At 44.8% G+C, this 17,855-nt stretch overlaps 2 protein-coding genes across 2 annotated transcripts; both read right to left on the bottom strand.

The window, feature by feature from the left end:
• Positions 1–11: 11 nt before the first annotated feature.
• Positions 12–2,071, bottom strand: LOC113574816 (lipopolysaccharide-induced tumor necrosis factor-alpha factor homolog). The gene is made up of 5 exons (XM_035533536.1): positions 1,927–2,071; positions 1,519–1,602; positions 1,145–1,219; positions 805–955; positions 12–660 (listed from the first exon to the last, which is right to left on the bottom strand). Exons 1-5 carry the CDS (start codon positions 2,069–2,071, stop codon positions 552–554), a joined length of 564 nt encoding a protein of 187 aa, XP_035389429.1. The 3' UTR covers positions 12–551.
• Positions 2,072–6,559: 4,488 nt separating this feature from the next.
• Positions 6,560–17,714, bottom strand: ubald1a (UBA-like domain containing 1a). The gene is given in 5 exon segments (XM_035533730.1): positions 6,560–8,242; positions 8,244–8,431; positions 16,836–16,880; positions 16,882–16,896; positions 17,480–17,714. Coding segments are annotated over 5 exon segments (537 nt in total). The 5' UTR covers positions 17,588–17,714; the 3' UTR covers positions 6,560–8,061.
• Between the last annotated feature and the right edge of the window lie 141 nt (positions 17,715–17,855).

Raw genomic sequence — 17,855 nt, 5'->3', positions numbered from 1 at the left:
AAGATAATTTACATAGACTGTAAAGTCAACAAACAGAACAAACCCTTTATTATACAATTTATTTGCTTATTTTCTTAGACTTGCATACTTTGCCATGTTATTAAAACCCATGCCACACAAAAGCACCCCCTTCTCTTTTTAAAGTAAATTTTAGTGACCTCTAAGTCAGAAGCATAGGTGTGGTTATGAACCATTCTGAACTAACAATCAGCAAGTCACGGTGTAGGTTTAGTATGTGTCTGTTATATAACATCCAATTAGCAGGTGTCGGGGCACAATGTAATGCCTGGACTTTTTGTTTCCTTAGGCTTTTGTTTTAGTCTAACAATATATGTTTCTGCGCTTAAGATTGGCAAAGGATATTTGACATAGAGCATAGACTGATGAAGACTGACCTATAAATGTCATATTTCATTTTTGACAATTGACATCCAGTAATGTTGTATATTCAGTAGACTGAATACCCAGTGTTATCCCAGAGCCGAGCGTGGACAAAAGAAGCTCAAGGTGAGTTCATCCCTCCTATCTGAGGCCCTAGCAGCACGCATGCCTCATATCCGAGAGATGGTGCTGATTTCACTGTGACAGGACGGACATGTGTGGCAGACGTCTTTAAAGTTGTCCACGCAGAAAGGCAACAGGCAGCATCCACCTACACAACTGAGAAGGTAGATGCAGTTAAACTAGGCACAAACACGGGTGCAAGGGAAGAGCAACCTGAACGCTTCCTCTGTGTGAAAGCAAACGGGTTCATAGCCGAGTCGATAATTATGCAAATAGAGGAAGCTAGAGAGGGCAACTCACCCCAGCAACATAGACAGAAAGCACAGGAAGAAGGTGGTTGAGCCGATTTTACTGCGGACCACGGTGGTGACCTGCTGTAGGCAAGCAGGACAATGCACTGTAGCGGGGGATAAGGAGAGGTCCTTCACCTCCACTACGACCTCGGAGCTCCCTGGGGAGCGAAAGCATGGCGGAGATCGTGCCTCACTTCTCATTTCATAATTATTTTACAATTTAAATGGCCGCCAAATACATTGGAGGGCTGTGTGTGTGCTATGTTGACAAATTTCAAGTTAGGACAGCCCATACAGTGGCGCTGATGCATGAATTACTCGGCGCTCTACTAGAGACCAGGCCTTACCTGTCATCACATTGTGTTGGACAGCTGGGAGGACACGCACTCTCTTTTGAAGATAAGATGTGGTGTAATTGTATTCTAGGAAAGACATCAGTCAGTTGTTGATGTGTCAATATAAATTAGTATTTTAAGGAAATAAAGCAATTATTTGTACTTGCTTTCTTTCCAGATAGAAGAAAAGGCTCTGAAAACATTCTTTACATCTGCCATAATAATATATAAAATCTTAAGGGTTTTGTTAAAATATTTGTTTTGGCATTTCCTGCTGCAAACATAATCTAGTCTCTTTGGACAATGGCAATCTCTACTGAGCAGTGATGGCGTAACCGTACCAGATGATTCCTTTTTCATTAAACCCTTTTTATTGACCAGCTCACTTGCTCTCTCTGACAGCAGCTGCAGTTCTATCTTTATTTTTTCCAGCTCTGATAGTCCCTGTTCTTCTTCCTCACTGACAGTTCCTGTGAGGAGACCAGAAGAGACGTGTTATGCAGAAACAAACCTTGGGATCAGAGCAGGTAATGTCTGGACAGCTGCGCTTATGTTATTTTAAAATATGTCTGTTAAAAGGAAGCAGAATTCTGATTTGGGCTGCAAACACTGAAATTCAAGTGTACCAAAAAGAAATAAAAAGTAAATCAAATCTAAAAATAAAACATTGTTAGTATTTTTTATTCTTCGTTTCACCTACAGGACACAAATTGGTTGACTTGGGTCCATGCAACTGACACCACATGCCTCCCAGAGAGACCGGACCCAGGCTTCATCTCAGAGGGACGGGTTACCTGCTAAGCTCTTGTTCTTCAGGAAAGCCTGCATCTGCTGGAGCAAAGACAGCCGTCTCTGGAGTTCCTGCTGTCTCATTGTGATGTGCAGCATCTCCGTGGAGTGCTTCTCCAACTTGTCCTCCGCTACTACCACGAAGCTCATCGTACTTCCTGCCTACCCACCACGTCAAATTCCAAAAAGATGTGTTTTAACACCAAGCCGTGCTGAAGTGTGAGACGTGAGTTAAATGATTTACCATACACAACGTTAGCATATTTTGTGCTTTTATGATGGCTTTCGACAGAAGCTTCAAAACGGGTAGCAGTAATGCATCAAGCATGCAAATGAATGAAGATTTATTTGACTCTCTCGATGCCACTCCTGCTTTACTTTTTGTTTATTAGACTGGACAGTCTGCTTGCAATACCGGGTATAATCCAGCAGTGGTTGTTGTATAAGTCTCTGTGCAAAATGAATGGGACACACAATGAAGCCCGTAGTGAGACATAAACAAATATACATAGTGAATATAATGAAGAATGAAGGAAACATAACTACAAGACCATGTTCTTATCAAGATCTAGTTCGTCAATCCAGCATCAAACCATGAAATTCTTTCCATGTTGCAATATTATACACAGCATTAGGTTTTTTCTAATGTGCCCTTCACTAGGAATCGTTCTGAGTTTCAGCATAGTCTGGCTCAAGATACCGTAATTCCCATAATCTGTTTTTTTTCTTCATGATGTAAGTAGCTTTATTGTGTTAGCTCCGTTACCTTGCTTAATATGACGTTATTTAGTAAATCCAGAACATGTAGTATTACTGTGCTTTCCAGTGAAGCAACACCCTGTTCAAAGTGACATATTCAAACATGGCTGGTCTGTAGAGTGGCTTTCAAGAAATGAAGTGCACGGTGTGTCAGTCTGTGTTATTATTATTTATGTGTGTTTTTTGCATGTTTGTCATGGTGTGTGATGTTGGCAGTAGGAGGTGGAAAGACATTCCAGTACTGGTTTGAATGCATTTCCATAGTCAAATTCCTCAAGGGCACTGGTGAAAGGGCAGTTTTTTGAAAGCCAGGAGCTTATGAGATAGGAGGGGACTGTTATTCTGAATTTGCAATAAAGGACTTATTTTAGACTCCTGTTGTATCAAAGTCATCAGCTACATCAGCAAGGCTGAGTTTAGTAAGCATGTACAGCCTAGATTTAGGCTTATTATTTTTTTCTAATTTACCTGATCAGGCTGTTGAGATGTCCTGTTATGTGATGGCATTTATTAATGTTTTACGATGTGACTGAAATATCTAGATGATACACGAAATATGTGCAAATCAGAAATGAAAGTTGTAAGAAAACGTTCAGAGAGGCGTTGTAGAAACAACGCGCCGATACGCAAGCACTCGTGCGGCCTCTGAAAAGGCCAAGCGCGCTGTCCAAGCCTTTCTGCTGACTGTTGGGTCGCGCTCGCTCACTCCCTTGTGTATGTGATCGCCGCGAGGGCCAGTGGAGGGCAGCACGTGGCTAGCCGGGACGAGCTGGTGCACTTCCTACTCACAAACATTAACCAGCATAGCAAAGCCCTCGCGACGCTGCGTGCGCATCACGGCATGCGCTTTGGGGCGGTTTCTGGCAGTGCTGGGCTCGCGTTATCGGCTGTAGAGGTCTCTGTAAGCGAAGAGAAACGTGGTCGACCGGATTTGCGCCAGAGCACGACAGAGAGCGCGTTCTGTGTGCGCGAGCGATTGAGAGCAGAGAGAGGCACTTCTCGCCGCAGTGGAAGCAGCAGGCCGTGTGCAATGAGCAATGGGAAGGGAAGCATGACGCGTGCAAGACACAAGGCCCTCTTCCTCCTTCAAGCATTTAAGTCTCCGTCTCTCTCTCTGTGCGTCTATACAGGACACTACCACTGCCAGTTACTGTATAAATAACATACCTGAATACTTCTATCAAAGCATACTCAGAGCAAGCCTAAACAAAACAGTTCAAAATTAATGAAAAGACCAGTTACTTTAAAAATAAGTAGACTCCCTGTCTTTTGTGGTGTAACAGGATATCTGTCTTATGGCCCATCGCTTTCGTTGTGTTTTTACCACTTCTTGCTTCTTTCACTTTCCTTGTCTCTTAGCTTGCACAAACAGACCGATTCTCCCAAGCAAACACGCGTGCCACGCGGTGATGCCATCGCAGAGGGGGGTGCGGGTGCAGACGGGGGACCGTGGGGAGCGAGGTGTGGATGTGCAGGCCAAACACGAACAGCGCTGCACTGTTCCCCGGGCGTCTCTGGCTACGACCGCGCCGCGCGCGATGTCCCCCGAGCTCCAGCGCGTGTTCATCTGGAGCTACGCAGGCGTGGGAAGTCGTCTGAAACAGGAACGAGTGTTTCGTCTACAGCTTTGTTTCTGCGGCGTTTGGGCCAAGCCTGCGATATAGCGGAGTGTAAGCAGGATGTTTTGACTCGGTTCGCTGCTGTGTCGCTCTCTTTGGCCATCCTAGCAGAGGTGCGACATGCGTATGCTTTTAAAGATGGTTTTTTTTTGTAAATGGTCCTACTACGTTTCTTTCTCTTTCTACCCATAATAGAATAGTGGCTATAGTGAAGTGTGCGCTGATATTTTTTATATTTTCATTTTGTTTATTGCAATAAAGATACAATAGGACAAATCGACCAGCTCCTTTGTGCACGGGCGCTGAGTGCATTATCACTGCAGATAAAGTAGCATGTGCCCGCATGTGCGCGCGCGGCAGCTGTGCTGATTTGTCTATGACGTAGTGGGTTTGTGAGTCAGGGCAGGTTTTCTGGAGCCACTGGAGGGAGGGGGCGGGTTGTGTGTGTGTGTGTGTGTGTGTGTGTGTGTGTGTGTGTGTGTGTGTGTGGGAACCAATCACAGCTCAATGCTGTCAGCTGCATAGGGACACAAGACCTACAGGGGATGACTTCTTTCTTTCTCTCTTTTTCACTTTCAGACTGTCATTCTCTCTTTGTGTCCCGTCATTACTGCAGTCTGACCTGGTTCAGTGCATACAAGCACTCAGTCTAATCAGTACCTCTGCTCCTTTGTGTGCATTTGCTTTGTACATCAAGCATGCGTTGCCACTTGGATGTAACTCACTTCTATATAGATATCCTGCCATTTTGCTGTGCAGATTGTTCAACAAAGATTTTACTTCCGGCAGAAACATACCTGGATATTGTGTATTTCTGCATGCTGAATCCAAATCCATTTGAAGAATTTCTCTATCAATCACCTATAGTTCGTTTGTTCCAGTATACTCATAACAGTATAATATGGAAAAATGGAATGTATACCATACAATGTAGATTTTAGAAGTAGGTTTGTATGTTAAGTTTAATAACAGCCTTATTTTGGAATAATTAATATATTTTTAATGTAAAAGAGCAAGGGAGAGGCTGAGAGAAGGGACCGGGGGTGGGCGTGGTGTTATGGGTCATGAGTGTTAAATCTGCTTCTTTATAATTCCTGCTTCCCTTCACTGCCTCCTGTATGATGAAGCAAAGTGATCACTGCATGTTCAAAATCCTTCTCTTTGTCATCGTTTCCTGCTGACTCATGCTCAATCATTCTGACCAACCCACTTGCAGACATAAACAAACGCACCCGCTAGCAGAGTCTGGATGACGACTCAGTCTTTGTTTGTCAATAGCTGATATCAAACTCTGTGCTCTTTCTGATTCATCCCAGCCTTGCTTCACATGCCACGCCCCTGACTCAGTCTCATTAAGACATGCAGCAATGTTCATCTTCGCGCACGCACACACACACTCACTCACTCACACTCTGCACGCTGACGCAGGTCCGGTCTCCTCAGGACAGCGTGGAGCAGTGCCTGTCGTGCTGGAGTCCATGCGGGAGGACAAGTGGCTTAACGTATCCCTTGTGACATAGCAGTGCCCACTCCAACACCACACTCTTCATGTCAAGGCAGGCAGGACTACTGCAAAATGATTACTGTGTGTGTGTGTGTGTGGAGGAGTGTGGTGAGCACCCAGGCCAGGGTTCGTCTTGGCACTCTGCACAACTGAGTGCAGCCTGGTCATGCAGCCTGGCAGAGGGGTGCTTGCCAACTTGGCATCGTTCCGGTTTCCAAGTCACGCCCTGAAAAACACAAATACACAGTGTGCGCAGAACACACAGGACGGAGAGAGGTGATGGGGAGCAAGAGAGATGGGCAGCAGCTTGACAAATAAGTCTCTCGCTCTCTCATCCTCTCACCCAGCTTGCGCATACCTGGCGTAGGAGGGCCGTGAGTGAGGACACGCAGAAGGAGAACTCCCTGACCTCACCCCGCCCTACGCAGGACGTCTGCTGTGAAGCGGCTGTGTGTTGCTCTCTGTAGAAACATCTGCACTTTATGTACACACATATTTAACTTTCATTCAGGGGCAGCCAGGGCTGTGGCTAGCTTGTAAAAGTCCTCCTTGTCGGCTCTAAGTGCAACTTTCAGCCGGCTTGGTGTGCACAAACCAAATGGGACTTTTCAAGGGCTTATCAACTGCTGTTATATGCAGTAGCCAGTTTTATAAAGCGTTCAGTGTGTGTCACTAATACTGAGCTGCTTTTAGTCACAAGCAACCAGACTGCAAGAACAAATCAGAAAACGGTGCGTAAAATCAGAAAACTACAGCCATAGGACATACAATATTTATTTAGGAACACAACAATGATAATTAACTTATCAGGTAGTCCACAAATATTGTGGGAATGGTATCAATACAGTCATACAGGGGAAAACATACATGAAAATCCGTTAAGGAACAAGTGATCCCAAAAGACAATTTTGATTAGAAAACTGGTGAAAAATGGAAAATAAAGCCAAACACTGTCAAATTTACTGATGGGTTATTGAAAATTAGTTCATGAAAATTATTCATGTGTTCTTCCTTAGAGAAATGGTCACATGAACATTCAAAATATTTATTCTTTATTTTTTTCCTTTTTTAAAAGAACAGACAATAGAAAATTGGATGAGACCTACCCTGAATTTGAATTTGTCATTCACTCACTCTCTCTCGCTCGCTTTCTCTCTCTCTCTCTCTCTCTCTCACCCTCCTCTCTGTTACACCCAGAGGAGGAAATGTGAGCGATCTCTCAAAACAAAACAAAAAAATCATTTTGCAAAACAAGATCATGTAGAATTCTCCCCCAAAAAGCAAGAAACTACAAAATTTTATATATATTTATATATGAATACATCATGCAAAGAGGCAGGTCTGCTTACAAACATCATTTAGTAGTCTGGTTGTGTGTAGTTTTTCGCAGTTTCCTCCTTCGCACCCATGAAAAAAACAGTCTGATTAAAACGTCTCTACACCAGCTACCCAAAAAACTTGCAATAAAATATTCAACCATGATTTCAAAATATCTGTTGGTCATTGAAGGGAGTCCAGACATATCTAGTGAGTCTAACAATCTTTGTATGTTACTGCATGAGGAAGAGTAGCAGGGCTGAGGCCCCATGAAAAACCCGGCTTTTAAAAAAATGGTCGGTGTTCAACTAGTGAGATTCCCTGATTGGCTGAAGAAAGTCAGGTGACCAGTGAGGTAAGCAGAGTCCAGAGTCAAAGTATCCAATGTAGAAAGGAAAACCTCATAACCTTCATACTTGCTGTTACTTATGTGTGTGTGGACACCACACACGGTACACATGGATGCTTGTGATGAACACTATTCAGTAAAAAACTGCAATAACAGAGCTCCAATCCTCATGCAATGTCAACTCGTAATGATCTGAGTACAGAGAGGACACCAGATGAAAAGCTTGAAAGGAATGAGACAAAAGCTGCTGTCTTAGCGTACATATGTCCATGTTTCAGGAAATACCAGAAATAATCCTTGGGCATCACAATCATAGTCCCATTCATAGTTATCTATTTTAATGAAGAAAGATTCAGTTGCTTCCTTTCTCAGTAATACAATGTGCGTTTCTCTAGTTTTCTTATTAGCTTTGAGTTGACTTCGCCCTACCTCACCCTGTCTTCACTTGTCCATGTTGCTTGGTTTATTCTTGGTTGTGTTGCCCTCTCATTTCCACCTCCTCTTAAGGTAAAAGAACAAAGCCGACGCCCCCTGCACCCACCCCGGTATCCTAACCTCCCACACGGCCCTTCCGCCTTGTCTCTCCCCTCTCCTACCCCCGATCCACCCCAGTGTGGGGGCGGGGAGGGGAGCGGGGGCCCACGTAGTCCGCCTCCTCATCTCTCGGCTTCCATGGCCACGCTGGCCTTCTGTTCGGCGGCTGCCTGCTGGTTAACGGCGGACGGCCAGCCCGGGGCAGGGTGGGCCGGCGTGGCCGCAGGCCCTTGAGTCCATAGTCCCTGCTGGCCGGCCACGGACGGAGTCATGCCCCAGCTGACCGGAGGTGGGGGAGGTGAGGTTGCCATGGAGGCCATGCTGGGGCTGCTACTGCTGAAGCCCTCCGAGGCCTTGAGGCGGGAGAACATGGTGAGCGCATCGGGGAAGTTGGGGGGCGTGGCAGGCGTGTTAGCCGGGGTACACATCTGTGGGGAGGAGACGTGCAGTCAGACACACAAGAGTCTATTAGGACACAGACCCACACCCGCACACACCCACACCCACACACATCCCAAAAACACTAAACGGCAGCTTAGGTCAAGAGTAGAACACACACCAGAGGGAAAAACACTATATTTGTATTGCTCCAATATTAAGATTGTGATATGCTCTGCAATATATATGAAGACAGCCAACCCAGGGTAGGATGGGACGGCGTGAGCGTGGGCCCCTGAACCCACTTTCCTCGGGCATCGCGGCGCTCCTTCGGGGTGATTAAAGGCCTGTAGTATTCTAATTTAATCTTGTCGAACGATGTGAATGCCACGAGTCATAAAAACACCCAAAGAACTCATCCAGGAGTGATCAGGTTGCTCGCAGCACAGAAGCATGTTTTAATGTACATACTGCAACCTTCTTAGCCATCAGCACCGCGGAGGCCAACACCGCGATATCCACTGATAAATGATACATTGTGCCCCGCTAGTGATAGGTAATGAGTGCGAGAGCACGTGATGTGTAATCGTAATATGCATATAATATCTTGCCTATGCAAAAACACCAGCGGTTTAATAAACCGGACCCAGCCATCCTAAACACTGAAACATTTTGTAGGATTCTTGTGCAACAGCTCAACAGAGCAAAAGTTGGCCAGCTATGCAGAAATCTTGTAACATATGTTGCGAAGTTGTGCTTTCAGTCAACAATAACTCTTGTGTAAATAAGCCTACAGTAAACCCTGGTGTCTGTCAGTGTTTAACTCCACAAGCCGGCCAACTAAAATGCATTTGTAAATAAGTAAGGCCTACAAGTCAGGCTGTAAAGTCCAGCTGTTACAAGCCTACAAAGTTCAACTGCTCAGCATCTGGGACACAGTCTTTAGCTAACCTACAATAATCCAGCCAAGTAAAACTACCTTTAATTAAAAACTCTTGGGTTCGGGTTTGCTGAGTGTGATGCTTCTAAATGTCCTATGTGGACGTACATCTGCAAGAAAAAAACAAAACAAAACAAACCTTTGTGAATCCCTTTCAGACACCTGGATTGAATGACCTGTTTGAGACAACTGGCTTGAAAAACCTTTCTGATTTTCCTGAATCTTTGCATAAATGGCAAACAAAAATTGACTTATCTCTTTAATCAAAATAAATAAAGACTTACCTAATAGTTGTTATTAAATAAGTCTGAGTCTATAACCATCATTATTAAACTATGATAAAAAGCATGCTTCAGGCTATTCATGCAGAAATCCAGGTAAATCCAAAGGGTTCATGAACCTTTTCTGACAACTGTATGTTGACATCATCAGCTCCTACCTTACATTAACCCACATGGCCACTGGCAAACGACCGATGAATAGGGACATTTAAGTGGGCTTGGGGGTCTTTCAGGAATCTTTGCACTGGAACAAATGAATGAGTAAATGCAGGAGCTGCAACTGAAGTCAGTGAGGTGCTCCACGCGAATAAAAAAGAGCAAAAAAAAAAAAAAAAAAAAAAAAAAAAAAAAAGCTGAGAAGTTTAAGAGCAGTCCAATCAACACAATGTAACCGGGCGGAGCTGTCCCTGAAAGTCCCCCGCACATTCCCTCGGCCCGACGTCGTGCTTCGCTGCACCACTTCCTGTTTCTGATCTGTGCCCTGGCACAGCATCACCTGCCTTCCTCTCTTGCAGGTTTCTCCTCTGCGACCTCGCACGACCTCTCCATTATCCTGTCTGTGCTGGCTCTCCACAAATCACTGGTATCCAGAAGCTACACAGCAGACCTTGACGGAGCACAGCCCCCACAAGCCCACAGGTATGCACGTCGTCGCCATCATCATCATCATCATCATCATCATCGATGGCAGCGGTGAAAACAAACGCCTTCTCGCAGGTCACTGGCCGTCTGCCAGGCTGTTTAGCAGTGCCTGCATGCGAGTACACAGTTGCTCCACTGTCCAGCAGCATGGTCCCAGAATTATTGTTCCAGACATAAAGAGGACAAATGAAAATGGAGGTGTGTGTGTGTGTGTGTGTGTGTGTGTGTGTGTGTGTGTGTGTGTGTGTGTGTGTGTGTGTGATGCAGCACTTTTGGACTCTGCCCCTCCCTCCACCCTGTGAAGTGAGCCTTTTCCGCTGAGGGCATTTTGAGGTGCACTGGTGTTTGGACTCTTCCGCTGGGCCTGCGCAGGTGTGCAAAACACCTCCATATCACCTTACCACAGCGGAAGCACCCTGCGGCCCATGCCCTCGGTCCCCCCAGCGGAGTTGACTCCCCTTGGCCCGAGGCGCGCATCGACCCGCCTGAAACAGAATCGCCCTGAAACCACCGCAGTCGACCGCGTTCTTGACGGTCAAAGGTTTCAAATGTGCCACTCCCTTGCCCGTTCTGAGCTCGTGCGATTCAGGCAGGGGAAGCATGGCGAACACCTGAAATAGTGAAAGTGCCAGCAAGGCTTCAAATGCCCCCTAGGTACAAAAGGTTCTGCAGGAATATAAGGAGTGCTCAAATGGGAAACACACTGTGCTAGCTCAGCTACCGCAGCAGGGAAAGCAGGACGAGAGGTAAAGGTCGCGGGCTCCACACCGGCGGCCAACCAAACGCATGAGCATCTGGGGACGCTGCATTATTCAGGCGGGCTGCTCTTCTGCAGTGCCCGTGCACATAACAAACACGCAGTGAGCCACAGCTGTGTTGCTATGGAAATATTTGGTTGTGAGGATAGATGGCTTGATGGGAAACAAGGTAGGATTAAGACGAGGGCGGCTGTGCTGTGCCTCGCTCTCCTCTACTAGGTCATATTTGGAAGCAGCGGTTCCACTCTCAGCAAGTATTCTAAACATCTCTCTCTCACTCTCTTGCTCTCATTGTCCTGAAGGTCTCCTGAGTGGTTTTAGAATTGCAATATATGACAAATTAGATGCATTTCCTGTGCAACCAAAGCTTTCTGCCGGGCCTGTGTGGGCAAGGAATATGTAAACAAATGCCACCCCGCTGCACCAGTGGAGCTGTGATTTGGACCAGCGCTGCTTCCACATCACCTCTGAGCTGACTCTCAACGCAGGAGCGGTTCGCGTGGGATCCAAGCACACGTCTCCTGTCCCTCTAAAGATGCCTCAAGTCTCCAATTGTGTGGAGAGGAGAATGCTGGGGTGTCAGGGCCCAAACAGCCCAAGCATCCCCACTCCCCTCTCTGACTCCACCAATGACAGCGCGGCTCTGAAAGCAAGCTCAAGTGGGATTTACAGCTTTTACACGAGCCTTCGGGAAAAAAAAAAAGAAAGAAAGAAAGAAAACGTCCCTCCTCATGCTCCTTACCACGGCTAACTGCAATTTCCAACAAAGAACAGAGGCGGGCTTTCCGATTCCTCATGGTTTCAAGGAAAACCCAACACATCCAGGCTCGATCTGAACCAGTAAAATAAGGATCAGATGAATCACTGTTTATATTCATTCTCTCTCTCTCTCTCTCTCACACACACACACACACACACACACACACACACACACGCGCGCGCACCCTAAGGGTTAGGATGATGATAGAGAGTGAATACCACGGGGGCCTTGTAGTTAATATAATAACAATGTTTGTAATGGAATAATTTATGGTGTGCTGCAGTGTTCTATCGTAAGACAGGACTCTTAAGTCTGCCGGTACGCTCCAAGGCTGCCTGCCAAGCCCTGGCGTCGTCCATGCAAACTGCCTGCCTGTCAGTTTGAGCAGGAGAGAGGGAGAGGCTGACTAGAGCACGTTGCAGAGAGAACAGAAAACGCTCCAAACGCGCAGCCTGGACGACAGATTTCTTGGATTAGGTAAACCTTTTTGAGATGCAAAATAAAAAAAACAAAAAAAGAAGCAGTGAATGGACGACAGATTTCCTGGATCTGGTAATCATTTTTGAGATGCAAAACGGAAACCAAATCTTTGGTTTAGAGCTTGAAGAACAAACGGAAGAAAAAAACCAAACTGATCACATAGCAAGAACACACTGCATCTCCTGACTGTGCATGACTGGTTGGTGTGTTGGTGTGTGTGTGTGTGTGTGTGTGTGTGTGTGCTTGCACAAATGTGGGTAATGATCTCTTGGAGCAAGGCTTTATTATTAACCTGGCTATTGACACATCACCGAGGGATTTGCAAGCAACAACAATGGCCCATTATTGTCTCCACATGTCCGTGTGCTTTTCTAAATGGACAGTTGAAAAAATAATTAGTCAGTGCTCATATCTGGAGCGGGAACGTCATGTCATTAGTGAAAGCTAATGGTGGCATCAGTGAGCCTTCACAAGCAGGGATTGGGAGACAGGAAAAGACAGCTGTAAAATCCGAGGAGTGAGACCAAAGCCATCAGGAGTGAGACCAAAGCCATCACATGGGAGAATCCTGCATAAAGACACTAAACAGCCCGACTGCAACTGTCACTTGACAGTTTAAAATGCCCTAAAAAGAAATCTTTTGTCTAGGTCACACAAATTATGCAGATGAGGGGTGTGTGTGTGTGTGTGCTGCACACCACTACTTGTTCACACATCTGCTCTTCACACTCTCCATTCCTTTGCCAGCCACACCATTCACCATGCTCCTAGTGTTCCAGGAAGCTGTACTACTAGAATCACACACTCATACTCACAGGCCAAACCACTTCAGATGGAGCTCTTCGGCTCTGCCTGGCATGCTTGCAGAAATAAGGCCGTACTCCATACCCATCCATGAGCAGATAGCAGCAAAAGGCGCCGCCTGGCCTCTAATAAAGTAAGAAATACTGGAACTGAAACTTGTACGTGCTTTAAATGCTCAGGCATCCAAGGAAAATAAAACCACTTAGCTGCAAAAACGAGTCCCCGGTATGTATACAAATTACATGGCTAAAACTCTGTGGATATTTGACCATACCTATATGAGCTTGTTGGTTCCAAAACCATGGGAATTACTAATACAGAGTTGGTCCCCACTTGGTGGCTGCAGCAGCCTCCACTCTTCTGGAAAGGTTTTCCATAAGATTTTGGGCTCTGTCTGTGGGAATTTGTGCCCATTCAGTCAAAAAAAGCATTTGCAAGATCACGCACTGATGTTGGAAGGCCTGGCTCGCAATCAATGTTCCAATTCATTCCAAAGGTGTTCAGTGAGGTTGAGGTCAGTGCTCCGTGCAGACCACTGGAGTTCTTCTGCACCAAATGCATCAAACCATGTCTTTATGGACTTCGCTTTGTGCAATGGAACAGGAATGGGTCTTCCTCAAACTCTTGCCACAAAGTTGGAAGCATATAATTGTCTAAAATGTCTTAGTGTTCTGTAGAATTAACATTACCCTCTACTGGAACTAAGGGGCCTAGTTCAAACCTAGAAAAAAAACCAGCTCCAGACCGTTATCCCTCCTCCACAAAACTTTATGACTGGAAGTATGTATTCTGGTGAGTAGCGTTGTCCTGGTATCCACCAAACCCATGATTCTTCCATCAAACTTTCACACAGTAAAGCATGATTAATCATTCCAGAACACCTTTTCAGAGTCCAGTGGCAACCAACTTTACACAACTCCAGCTTACGCTTGGCATTGCGCGCGGTGTTCTTGGGAATTTGTGTAACTGCTTGGCCACTGACACCCATTTCATGACACTCTTAACACATTGTTCTATCAACACACTGCGCTGATGTTGCTTCCATAGGCAGTTTGGCACTCTGCAGTGAGTGATGTAGCGGAGGACAGGCGAAGTGTACGCGGTATGTGCTTCAGCACTCGCCGGCCCTCTGTGAGGCTGTGCGGTCTACCACTTCCTGACTGGGCTGCTGCTGTTCCTAGATGCTTCCATTTCACAATAAATCACACTTCAAGTTTACCAGAGCAGATCTAGCAGGGCAGAGTTTTTTTTTCCACAAATCGACTACTGGCAAAAGGTGGCATTCAATGTACATGTTTACAGTCGCTGAGATCTTCATTATGACCCATTCTGCTGCCAGGGTTTGTTTGTGAAGATTCCAGAGCTATGTACTTTTATTTTTATTTAATTTTATTAAACTGTTAGCAATAGGTGTGGCTGTAATGCTGAATTTAATAATTAAGGTCTTGTGTGTGTGTGTGTGTCTCCCTAGACATTTTCCCCTTTATAGCAGTATGACAAGAGAAACTACTTCTATCAGTACACACATACATGAGAACTCTACATCGCACACGCACGTTGTTGCACTTCCCTATCCCATACACGTATCTGTGCTCAAGAAGATAGTAGGCCAAGCTGTTTCTCTGACCTCTCCTCTACTTCATTTTCTAGGTTCCATTCTAGGCAGACTAAGACCAACAATGCCAAATCTTGACCTTGTGTGTCAACTGTTTCTGCAATCTCCAGCTCCTTCTTTAGCCACACCCAGAGACAGACCACATGTTTGAGCGTACCAGTTTCTTTTACTCACACTTCCAGGAACAGAGCCTTTTAGCTTTTTTTTTTTTTTTTTTTTTTAAATTGTGTCTTTTTGTGTTTTCAGTCCTTTTAAAACCAGTATAATGAGGTACTTAATGCAGGTCCTATCCCTGTGCCATTTATTCATAAGTGAATGGTTAATGACAGTTGAAGACCACGGTTCATAAAAAATGCCACTTCCTTGTAGGTAAAAAAAAAAAAAAAAAAAAAAAAAAAAAAAAAAAATTTTTTTTTTTTTTTTTTTTAAATCAATAAATTTAAAAATTTGTGTACACTGACTTGATGGACAAAATTAATTCTTTAAAAATGTTCCTTACATTCAACACCTCCAACTGGTCACTATGTATTGCTACAGCTAGTTTATAAGGAGAGCCATTTTCATTAATGTAGATGACACCAAATATAACTTGTACTAAGAATGTCAGGCCATCTAAACATCACTTTTTTATTTATTTATTTATTTAGGGCCATACTTCCTGTTTGAAGCCATGTGAGTGAGTGTGTGTGTGGGAGGAAGGGTGTGCTGGTGTTAAGTTCTGAATCGCCACGGCCTGCACAGGACACAGTTCACCTTCATCTTTGTTGTTCTTAGCATGCGCTGTGCATGTTTGTCTATTTTTCTTGTTTCTTTAACCCATCCCTCCTTGACCATATACATTTTACACAGGTCAAAACCATGACACATAACAGAGGCAGATCTACAACACTGCCAATTCTGTTTTTGGTGCTTAAGACTAAAGAGATGTCAGGGACACGTGCATCCTCAGTTCTGTCAATCAGAATAAGTGTGTCAGTACTGTGGAAATTCTGGAGCAAAGTGGATTAGGACTGTATATCTTAGCAACGCTGATAAGATGGAGGGGGTTGGCTACCAATCAGTCCTGTGCTTTACATACTAAAAGCTGAACAGACCCAAATTGTGCAATGTTGAACAAGCTGTTCTGCATTCAGCTTTGAGAGCTCTGTAGATCGCCTCAGATACTGGGTTTTGTCAAAGGGGGGCAGAATAACCTGCTTCTTAGGTAAAGTCAACCAAAACCGATAACTGTAATAATTCAAAGAATTAATATTTATTAAGGAAGCCGTTTTTCCGAAAGATTTTGGCAGTTAACTTATGGCAGTGTGCTCTAAAGCTCCAGGCACGGTTTTAATCACGCACTGTTCGCGAAAAATTCAAAAGGTATTGATAAAACTGGTCTAACGGTATCGTGCAAGGACCGTTATGATAATGGTTGAAAAACACAAAAATAGTTATGACGGATATTAAAAACGAACAGTTCAATTGATTCGCATAATTAAAACGGCGCTATGCTCAATAAGCGACAAATTACTACCGATACCAGATGTAAGCCATTACAGCAGCCAGCTACAAAAGGCAGGTAGGCTTTCAACATTTCACTACCTCCGACTGTGAGATGTTCCAGGACACAGACGAACGACACAGAGGCAAAACAATGGCTGTGTGTGCTGCCTCCACGAACATGTGCCCTCGAAAGCCTTCAGACTCTGGTGTACAACGAGCAGGACGAACGTTAAAGGTCTGCAAACGGAGACCGCGCCACCATCCAAAATATAAACACGGCACAATTCTGCACTTAATGGACCCGGAATGTTAATTTGAAAGTGATAGTTACACGGCTACATTTAAAGAGATACTAACTTATTTGGCAAAGCCGTAGCGTTACTGTCGCCGTGTTAGTAGACATGGTTTCTCTCCGCTTGCGCTGCCCTGCTCGGTCCGCTACAGTAACAACACTACGAACGTGGCCGACTGTGTTTATTTCTGGAAGCCCCGTGTCTCCGCAACATGGCCGACATATACAATGTTATTGTTAGTTCGTTAGGATTCTTTCCCCTCCAGGAATACGGCGACGCATGAAAACCATACGTAATAAATGATGACAATTTTACATTTTACCAAAAGCGACAACGGCTAATCCAAATAAACTGCGAAAAAGACAGAGACAAACACAATTGAGTCGTCATACTCACCATTTGATGATGGTGACCGTAAGGAATATTAGTCTCTTGAAAAAAAGGCACTGAGGGCTGTCTGTAATGAGGAAGTATAATCTAACGTTACACATATTTATATGGACGATTACAACCATAATTGCACGATATGAGCATTACCCAAGCCAAGTTTCATATGGAAACGTTTTTCATTTTCAGCACAGTGGAACTTAAATAATCATTTGCCCTAAACATAAGGCAAAGAACAAATAAAACATTAGGGATTGTATAAAAAAAGCTGTTTGCTGGTATGCAACCAGCCAAACCACGCAAGCAGAGGTCATCTTCATTGCATAATAGCACTGCAAGCTAGAACAGTGTATCACGGGGAATTATTATAGTATTTAATTCAGAGTAAACTCTAACAGGATATGAGCCGGTAGAAGCGATTCTCACCGTGGTTTACTATAAAGGTATTTACTCGTAGTCAAAACATAACACACATGCCAGAGACACAAAAGCAGAGTTCACAGGGCGACAGGAAGCTAAGAATGGACGCATGGTTTCCTTTCGTCAGTTATAATACATAGTGAGGTCAACTACGAGCACTGAACAGTGCAAACCTAGCGCCCCTGTAGTAGCCTACCCAGTGCACCAACTACACATCTACATAGATTTCTTACCTCAAACTGCCAGTGTGCCGCTTGCAAAAGCTGCTTCGCCTGGTCTGCCGCACATCCAGCTGTCAGGACGAACTGGTTTATCATCACTTGATGCTTAAGTTCATCCATATTTGCCGGAGTTTATTTCCGAGCCGCGGACGTTAGCGTTTTTGTCAGGGATTCAATTTTCAAGATTGTATTTCTCCCTTTCCCCTTTCAGTCGTCCACCATTACAGCCGGCTGAGCAAACACAAATATTTACTGTAGGAGCGCTGGTGTGAGGAGCGCTCTCTGATTGACAGCCCTCAGTAGCCAATAGCGGCCACGTAGAGGTAGTGGGAAGTGCATGCAGCACAATCTCATTTTTGTTGTGCTGGTGACGAAACTGGGTTACTTC

This window comes from Electrophorus electricus, chromosome 14, assembly GCF_013358815.1.
Source record: "Electrophorus electricus isolate fEleEle1 chromosome 14, fEleEle1.pri, whole genome shotgun sequence".
NCBI lineage: Eukaryota > Metazoa > Chordata > Actinopteri > Gymnotiformes > Gymnotidae > Electrophorus > Electrophorus electricus.
This window is presented reverse-complemented; position numbering and strand designations above follow the sequence as displayed.